This window comes from Tauraco erythrolophus, chromosome 14 (assembly GCF_009769465.1).
Source record: "Tauraco erythrolophus isolate bTauEry1 chromosome 14, bTauEry1.pri, whole genome shotgun sequence".
Classification (NCBI taxonomy): domain Eukaryota; kingdom Metazoa; phylum Chordata; class Aves; order Musophagiformes; family Musophagidae; genus Tauraco; species Tauraco erythrolophus.
Window position 1 is genome coordinate 9,025,791 of NC_141478.1, and position 9,301 is coordinate 9,035,091.

Below are 9,301 nucleotides of genomic sequence, written 5' to 3' on the forward strand. Positions count from 1 at the left end.
ACCTGAATTGTTTCCAAGTTTTTCTAGAAATATTATGCCTGTCTGAAGCTTATTGAAATTCATCACAGCCTTTTTCAAGGAGATCAGAAAAGGCCCTAGCCTTGTGCTGCATGTATAAATCATTTGTTGTGAAAAGCATCTTGTTTCTGGTTTGAAGTTTGTTCCACATGTCTGTATTCCTTTGGCTGGTCTGTTGGTTGGGTAGGTCCCGAAGCCACAGTGACTTAAAGCAGTGTCTCCTTTATGGCTTTCAGGTGAAAAGCAAACAGCTCTTCTTAGTGTGAGGGCTTACTGAGTTGAATTATTAGAGTCCAGAATGCCTCAGAGCAACACTGCCCCAAGGAAGGGGTGCCATGTAACTGTACCGTTTTATTGCTGGGAGCATCTGTTACACTGGTCTGGACTCAGCTGTTGGGGGAGCTTAGGTGTAAGTGCCACCAATGAGTCAAAGCAGTTGCCAGCTTTCCATGCCATGGTAGAACAGTCCCTAAGGGTTATCCTGAACCATTGCTTTCTGAACATCTGTATTCTTGATTTTGCTGGTTAATCAATGGACATACACACTGCAATCCAGGGCAGCATTTATCAGGTTGGATCTGCTGGTATTAAATTGCCTTTTCCAAGTTTCTCTGACACTCTCCAAAAGCTCCAGCCCTGCACCTGCTAAAGCTATGTCCTTCCTTCTCACTAAATGGCCTTGTCTAACCCAGGTAGTTTTAATGCCAGTTAAACGCCACTAAGATCAGAGCCTGATCCCACAAGGTGACTCTACACAAAGTCTTTTTGGTTTTGTCTGAATGACAAGCTCGCATTGTCTACCTCTGGTCATGCAAGAGCTTTGATTAGATACTGAACTTTCTTCCAGGATCTCCACTATATCTCTACTGCTGTGTTGACCCTTCTTATGGCTCCTGCCAACTGGGAAGTCTTAAAACACAGTCAAACTAAACCCACAACCCACTTGTATTGGATATAACTAAACCCTACTGCTTAGCCCAAGTCAGCAGCTTTCCAAAGGAGTGTGTTTTCTCACTGTGCTACTTGACAGTTTGACTGTAATTCCCATGACAGATCACTAGACATTCTTGAGAAAGCATAACCTCGTTCTCTGAAAATTCCAAGCTGAAGAGGGGTGTGGAGAGCTCAGGAAGAACAGACGTGCACCCTTCTTTTTTTGCCCATGCAGGTGTGTTAGAACAGGCTGAGTGACTTCTAATGTTCTTGGTGAGCAGTTTACTATGGAAATATTTTTAAATTGGAAAAATTATACTCTGGAACCATCTCTAAATGCTGCCCTGAAAAAGCTTGTGTACTGAGACACCCTCCGTGCTGCCATGTTCTGAGTCATTCTCCAGAGCTGACAGCTGCAGGGGAGATGATTTGCAACTAGCAATGCAATTTTTCTATATCTGCTGATGTTTACCTTTAAAATTATATATATGAATATATATAAAACAGTGTCTTTGATTTTTTTCTTTAATTTTTGTTCTTCTATGTGGTGTAAAATGGAAGTCATTGCAAAACAAAATGTAATTTTGTTATCTTTGATTCAGTGGGATTTCTTTATTTAAAAATAAAGGACTTATTGAAGTCAGTGCTACATGTAGTGACTGTGTGCAATGCTGTTACTCCTGACAGGCAAACAGCCATGCTTTCTTACTCCCTTCCTCTGCAGTGGGGAGAGCATTGTCTGGTATGGGAATATCTTGGGCTAACAAGGTAATAGTGATTACAATGCAACTGGGTATCTGAACACGTTCCCCGAATTATGGGATTTGGATTTTAGCTACAGGAGGAACAAGAGGAATCCTTTAGCCCTGGCCCTTACCTGTGAATTAGTATTAGATAGTAGTTTCTGTTCACAAGTGCTGGCTAAACCAAGACTGCCCTAGGGAAAGGCTGTCTCCGTCTCCCTGTGGTACACACCAAGGCAGGAGCTGGCTTGCTGCTCCCTCACTTCCAGACAGGACAACCTTTGTCAGTAGCTCCTGTTTCATGAGCTCTGTTGCCTCTACATTTTGACCCACTAGTTGGCTATTCTAGTAGTACGCACAAGGCCTCTAATTGTTCTAGGAAATCTGAATGACCCCCTCCTTTGAGGGAGCAAACCTCAAGCTTTCACTCTTCCTTCCATACTTCTGGGGTAGGGTGGACAAGAAGGATGGCACTCCTTTCAGCAGTGGCAGCTTCTGTGCCACCTTTCAAAGACCTGGCTCTGCTGCCTGCTGAAACCTGAAGGTGAGTGTCAAGTAGATAAAGGGGAAGACTGCCCAGGGGCTGTATCTAACACCACATGGATGGTGTGCGAACTCCTGCCACCACTGTCATCTCCAGCTGGAGCTGCCTCTGCCTCTGTTCCAGAGAGCAGAACAAGGACAGAGATGCTACAGAAAGCCTCCAGGGAAAAGTCGGTCTTAATAATTTCTGCTATGTATAGGAGCATCTAATAATTGCTCTGGCACTTGCATCTGCTGGGGCTAGGCTTGGTAGCTAAGCATGTGGTGTCTAGCATGCTCTTGAGCCAAGAGCATGTGGCTTTCTTGGCAGTTGGCAGAGGCTGGTGGCTCAGCTTGGGGAGCTAACTGGGGAGTGGACTTGATCTCCCTTCCCCTTTCTCCCTTGCAGGACATGACATAAGCCCTAGTGATGCTCAAGCCTCTCTTAGTTGTGTGTTTTTTCTTACAGCCAAGAGAGGTCCTTGATGTGTCTCTGGTGGAGAATGGAGATGGCATCAGCTTAAAAAAAAAAAAAACACAATGCCTGTCCTAAAAATGCTGAAGAAGGGCTATTTTTTGTCAGTGGACAAGAGCAGATTGTGACAGTCCTATGTCAGCCCTTAGGATCACCCAGGATCCAGCTGGCTGGAGGGCTCCTCTAGAGCCAGACCTATAGCTGTGCCAGGACTAAGACCTAAAGCAGGATGCAGGGCTTAGCTGTGGCCTTTCCTGCAGCGTGTGGAAGGACTCTCCTCTGGGATGACAGCTTTCCTGCAGCATGTGGTAAAGCTTTTGGCTCAAGCACATCTGCAGAAATCATGATTTGTTATTTTTTCCTACTTGGGAGTGAGTGGGGTTCCTAATCTTTCAGTGGCTGGCAGAAAAAAGCCCCTCCACAACAGCATCTCTGGCTGAGACACTTTAACATATAAGGAGTTAACCATCTGATTAACCACCAGTTAACCACTGGTGTGTGGTCTTTTACCTACAGACCAAGTGAGACAAGTGTGGAGGGTAACTGGGACTGGTGAGCTGTCCAGTGGCTGGGCTGGGCCAGGACCATCGCTGTTGTTCTGCTGTGAGGAGAATTGCTCTGTGGGAAGCAGTGTTTGAGGCTCCATCTCCAGTTTATTGGCCATTTTGTTTTAGCTGTTAGATCTACTTCAAAACTCCTTCCTGGCTTGGTCAGAGTCGCTCTGGGGAGAAGCTGAGGCTGCCATGGATCATGCTCCCTGCTCTGTTTGCTGTGCTGTTCTCTGTCTCCCCATCCAAGCAAGCTACTGGCTGACAGCTTGCTCTAGCAGTGGTGAGCAGCCACAGGGACCTCCCAAGAGCTGCAGCTGTCCCAATTCAAATCCCAGAAGTGTTTTTTTTTTGTCTTTTTCTGTTTTTACAAGAGAGCTGCGATTGCTCTGTCTCCCGAGCAAGCTGTGCTGTGTGTTTGCGCTGGCCTGATGGTTGCAGGTTTGGCCCCTGGGACATGTGGTTTCCTTGGGACAGCTCCAGATGCTTCCCAGCCCCGTGAAGAACAGTGCATAGGAAGGAGCCAAATACAGCCGAGAGGTGCCTTTTGATTTCCCTCTGGGCTCTCGCACAAGGTTGCTGTAGCCTGGGGCTGGGACTCACCCTGCATGGACTAACTGTGCTGCTGAGACTGGAGAAAATGGATTTAACCCCAGTTGCCTCTGCTCAGACTGGCCCCATCCTCCCCACAGCTTTGCAGCCGATGTCCTGTTTGGTTTGAGCCTGAGCCAGTGCCCTGATGAATGTGGCTCTTGTCAGCACCCTCCACCTCAGCCAGCTTTGGGAGTGGGTCTGGTCCTCTCCTTGGCTGATGAAAGGTGCCCGCGTGGAGCTGGGAGGGAGGAAGTGGGGACAAGGCACGCTGCAGGGCCAGCTTGACAGAAAAGAAGGTAACCTGGGCAGAGTCCAGCACCTTGCTCCTCTCCGAGCCCTACTGCTCACCAAGGGAGAAGACGATCTGGAAACAGGTATCAAATCAGCTCCTTGGAGGAAATGCCTGGTTCATAAACCAGAACCAGCTGCCTTCTCTGAGACACAGCTACTTCTGCCTCCCTCCTTCCCACCCCGGTCCTGCTGACTCCACATTAGCAACGGCTAATTAGCATCAGGCAGAGCTCTGTTTGCTGGGCAAGGACCCTCCTCTGCCCTCCATGGTGGCTTTTGGTGGGGCTTCTCTGCCTAAGCTGCCTCTCAGTACAGTCCTAGGATAAACAGCTGAGCTGAGGCTTTTGAAGGATTTAGGAGGGTATGTTCTGCTTGTCTTTCACTGTCCTCTGGTTAAAATCCATCTCCTAGTCTTAGTGGCTGCTGCAGCCTCTGTTTCTCCTCCCTGCTTGCTTGGCTGAGCAGGAGTTAGGCAGAGCCAGCTCTGCCTGGGCCCCTGGTCGGGTTCTTGTTGGCATCTTTTGGGCCATTTTCTCTTTCCTGTTTAGAGCAGATGACTAAGAACTGTGGGTCCTTGCCTAGCTAGAGGGTGCTTGTTCTGGGATTCAGAGAGGATGGAGGTGGCTGGTTCCTTGGCCCCTGTGCCAGAGGGCAGTCAATGATCAGGGGACAGTGCTGACACTCCTGGCCTCCTTAGAACCAGCGGTGCAGCCAGCAGCTGTCCCCAAAAAGCTGCAGCCCTGTTCCTTGTTACATGTCACAAGGGACCCCAGAGTTCTGCTGTTAAACACTTTATTTCTCCCTTGCTGTAGCCCTCCCTTCCCAGAGCAGATGCTCTCCTTGGCCTCCCACTGCAGCTCCAGGACATGCTGCAGGAGAGGGCTAGTGGCTCCGTTCTCTGCTGGCTCCCGAGGGAAGGATGCTCTGCTCAAGGGAAGGATGCTCTGCCTGGAAGGGACAGGGCTGCCAGGCAGCCCGCTGCCGGGTTTGGGGAGAGGAGGGACAGGCGTGGAGCAACGTGCCCAGAACGCCTCATCACAAGCAGTCATTCAACCAGTGCTACAGTAAGGAGGTGGTTGGGGTTAGAGGGCCACCTCTGATCCTATTTTACAGGGGAGGGGGACAGGGCCCTGGTTTAGAGAGCCGTGTCTTCAGCCTCGATGCGGGGCCCAAAGAGCTTCTCTGCAGTTGCTTTGCCGTCATACTTGGGCAAGTTGCCACCGAAGTCTGCCGGCAAGATGTCAGCGTCGATCTCCTGGTAGAAGGACTCCAGCTCCTCCCCGTGCACAAAGACCTGGCAGGAGATGGTAACAACCCTCAGCAGAGGACCTGGGCCACTCTTCCTGGCTGCTCCGTTTTGCCCAGGGATGTGCCTCTGCCTCTGGGTTTCTTTCCCACACTCACCCTCTCCAGCAGTTTGCTCTTCAGGAACGGTTTGACCACATTGTAGGTGGTGGTGAAGTACCAAGGCTGGTGGATGAAGTGGACGGCCTTGAATCGTGCTGGGAAGGAGTCCTAGGATCCCAAACCCAGATACAGAGGGTTACAGACAGTGCTGCCCATGCGGAGCTGGGCAGGCAGCAGTGGACGCCCCAGCACTGCCATGGCTCCCCTCACCCAATCTACCCTTCTCTCTTTGATGGTCCCTTTTTTCTTCTGACCCAGAGGATCAGCCGTCTCAGCCCTGAGAGCACCAGGGAAGCTGAAAAGCCTCCCAGATGGTTTGCTGCTCCCACTCCATAAGAAGGACCATATCTCTGATGCCCTCCTTCCCTGGAGAGAGCCAAGTGTCTTTTGCCTCTGGTCTAAGGGCAGAAATCCTGGAGTGCCTATGAGTGCACTATCCAGCCTGGACCAGGCTGGGCTGAGAGGGTGGTGAGGAAACACCTCCCGGCCATGCTGTAGGATGCTGCAAGGAGTGGTGGGTGGTGCTTCTGGTTGGCCATTTGAGAGGCCAGGGAGCTGGGGCTGGAAAAATAGGATCCATCTGACAGGATTCAGCCAATTACATTGCAAGGGAAGGAGCCTGAGACAGGGAATAGTCTCTCCACAATGCTTTCTTGTGGTGGCAATCCAAAACCCTGCTAGCCCTGCCTTCACCCTTCCCTGAGCTCTCTGATCTCCCAGGAACTGCTCTGCCACTGCTGGGCACAGACTTTTCTGCCTCACCTGCAGCATGTCCACCATTTTCTTGAGCTCAGAGGGTTTGATCCCTGATGCCTGCTGCATGGTGAAACCCTTGAAGTTTTCAATGATGCAGAACCCGTTGATCTGCGTCTCTTCGTTTTCCAGCAGTTTCTCCAAGATAACGCAATAGGCTCGAAGAATCTGATGGAGAGGAAAGACAACAGGTCTGGTATTAGGTCTCACTTCCTATAGACCCCAGGAGGCTCCCAGGTTCTCTTATGGAGAGTTAGCCAGGGTCTGCTTGACTCAAGCTTGCTTGTCGCAGCCAGCCCCAGGACTTTAGAGCAGGGAGGGCATTTCAGGGGATACTCAACAACAACCAGGTTCCCCTTTCAAGGCGGCTGCATCTCAGATCTGGATCGATGATACGTTGTCACCAAATTCAGAGCTGAGCAGAAAATGGAGCTGGGAGAAGTTGTGAGTTACGTGCCCAGACACCTCTTTGTCAAGAAGCCCCTTCTGTGCTGGGTGCCTCAGTTTCCTCCTCTGCCCTGCAGGTCCCTCATTTCTAAAGCACCTTGATTCAATGGTGTGGAGCCTTTCTTCACCTCGTGTTACCTGGGCAGAGGGATGCACACCCTGAATTTGGCCTACACTCTGCACTGGAAGGAGAACCCTTTGGGATGGACCATGCTTTCCCAGGCTCCCTGGAAGGATAGATTTTAAGGGCTACAGATTTCCTTCAACCTGGGTGGCTGGAGGCTGTGTTTGGACACATGTATTTGTACGTGTAAGGGATGCTGTGCTCAGACGTGCCAAGCAGGACAAGCCTGGGAGCGGGACCGCTCTCGGAGCGACGGCTGGGCTGGGCTGACCTCATCGAAGGTGATCTCCTCGTAATCCCAGTTCTCGATGTTGAAGAGCATCACCACCCGGCCATACTTGTCTCTGCTGGCCAGGATGCCGGGGTAGCCAGCCTCGATGGTGCTGCGCACGGCCTCGGGGGTCAGGTTGTCAAAGAGCTCGGGGTACTGCTGGCGGAAGTTCACGTAGCCTGGAGAGAGGCAGAAATCGGGGAGGGCAAAGGCTGCTTGCCCGGCCTGGCCTCGGGGCAGCCACCAGAGGCAGGGCAGGCTGGCAATGGTGAGACGCCGGTCCTGAGCCCGAGAGCTCTGGACCAGCTGTGCCTCGGGTCTGCACAGGTCAGGTCTCCTCCAGCAAAGGTGGGGAGGGGAGCTCAGCCCTGGCCCCAGCACGCTCAGAGTTACTCTCCCCATGCCGGGGGCTTCCCATGCCTGCCTTCTCTCCAACACCGCAACGAGCAGATAAAGTCAGTTTTCCCTTCGTTTGTCTTATCCCCTTCCTCCCAGTTTGGGTGACATCCCCCAGCTCCCCTCCCTTGGCACCCTGCGGGCACAAATGAGGAATCTCATCCTGGGAAAATGCGGGTGAACAAAACAGCTGCCTGGGAGCCAGCACTGATAATTACAACTCATTATCCCCCACGCTGACACAAAGAAGAGTAGAATCAGAGCCAGGCAGGTCCCTGCCAGCAGCCACCCCCCGAGGCTGCCCTCTTGCTCCCCCTCCATCTCTACAGGTCAACCCCAGTGTGGGGAGGGGGTGCCACAAGTCCCCCAACCTGCCCCTAGGCCTTGAGGGGTCCCGGGGTGCTGCGCCCACGAGGCATCGTGCACAGAAGCACTAGGGTGGGTGCAGGACCAGCTCCTTACAGGGGTATGTAGGAATGTGTATAGGGCGTGTATAGGGTACGGAGGTCTCGGGGGGGATGCAGCCCACACCAGCTGGGTTTGCTGCACAAATGAAACAGCCTGCCACGGCCAAACACTTTTTTTTTTTTCCATTTTGTCTGGTAAATGAGCAAAGAATGGAATTGTCCCGGCATTGCAGGATGCCTGGCACTACCCTTATTTATTTCCTTCCCCATCCCAACTCCTTTCTCTGCATCCCCAGCCCTGCCTTTTTCTATTTATCCTCTCTCCTCATCCCCTTCCCATGCCAGGCTCCTGCTCTGCTGGCACAGCTCAGACCAGGGGGCTGGGAGGAGCCAGCACAGGACTGGGAGCTGTGGGTGGATATGTAGCCCTGTCCTTGCTCAGCATCACAGCCCAAGACCCCTCCCCACCTTTCAGCAGGTCGTAGGCCCTGTGGACATCGAACTTGCGGGCGCGGATGAAGCGGAGGAAGAAGGAGTCATCCTTCCCCTGCACCTTCTCGGCCACCGCCTTGCACACCTCCTCGCTGCCCGACCGCTCCTGCACCAGCTCCCGCAGCGCCTTTACTGCCACCTCCCTCTGCTCCTCTGTCTCATTCAGTTCATCCTTTGCCTGGTGGGGAGCAGGGAAGGGGGCACGGCTCAGCAATGCACCTTAAAATGCTCTAGGGGTCATTTTGGCACCCAAAAGCTGGAGGGGTGCCGTGATGCTCCTTGCAGCATCCCAGCGCAGGGAGGGAAGGGTCACACAGGTCTCCTACTTGGAGACCCTTTGGGGTAAGTACATCCCACCCCCAAAGGCAAGAGCCCAGTGAAGGTGTCCTCTGGCCCCCAAGAAGGAGCAGGAGCCCTGGGCTGCACCTGCCACTGCTCCCCACGGCCACCCTCACCTTCTGCAGGGTGTGTGGGGGGATCTTCTCACACCTCCCGAAGACGGGGCCGTGGTCCTTGGTGGTGAGGCGCTCCAGCTTGGTGCGCAGGGCCTGCTCCTCCTCTGAGACGATGCGGAAGGTGCCCGTCTAGGGGCGAGGAGAGGATGTGGGGTTTCCCCAGCCAGCCCCCCAACTCCCTGCCCCACCACTGGTCTCCTGGGATGGGGGTGCTATGGGGAAGGGCAGACCTCCGTGCCTGCACCCAAGGGGATGCAATCGGATGAGAAGGGAGCGTGTGCCACCCAGGCTCCCCATCGCGGGCTGAGAGCAGCCAGGGGGGTGAGGGGTGCGTGAGGTGTGCCCCATCCCGGCGCTGCAGGGAGGGGATGCTCAGAGCCTGGGGAACGGGCCGGCACGCGGGCAGTACTCACAACCGCAGACAT

At 53.1% G+C, this 9,301-nt stretch overlaps 1 protein-coding gene across 1 annotated transcript; it reads right to left on the bottom strand.

Annotated features, from left to right (window-relative positions):
• Nucleotides 1–5,259: 5,259 nt before the first annotated feature.
• RLBP1 (retinaldehyde binding protein 1) lies at nucleotides 5,260–9,301 on the bottom strand. The gene is made up of 7 exons (XM_009982678.2): nucleotides 9,290–9,301; nucleotides 8,877–9,005; nucleotides 8,398–8,599; nucleotides 7,127–7,305; nucleotides 6,294–6,452; nucleotides 5,529–5,639; nucleotides 5,260–5,418 (listed from the first exon to the last, which is right to left on the bottom strand). Exons 1-7 carry the CDS (start codon nucleotides 9,299–9,301, stop codon nucleotides 5,260–5,262), a joined length of 951 nt encoding a protein of 316 aa, XP_009980980.1.

What these genes read in the sequence shown, in the direction of transcription:
- RLBP1 (XM_009982678.2), bottom strand. An exon ending in GGCCTACGACCTGCTGAAAG is followed by an intron (nt 7,306 to 8,397) that starts GTGGGGAGGGGT and finishes GCCTCTCTCCAG; the next exon opens with GCTACGTGAACTTCCGCCAG. An exon ending in AGGAGATCACCTTCGATGAG is followed by an intron (nt 6,453 to 7,126) that starts GTCAGCCCAGCC and finishes CCTCTCCATCAG; the next exon opens with ATTCTTCGAGCCTATTGCGT.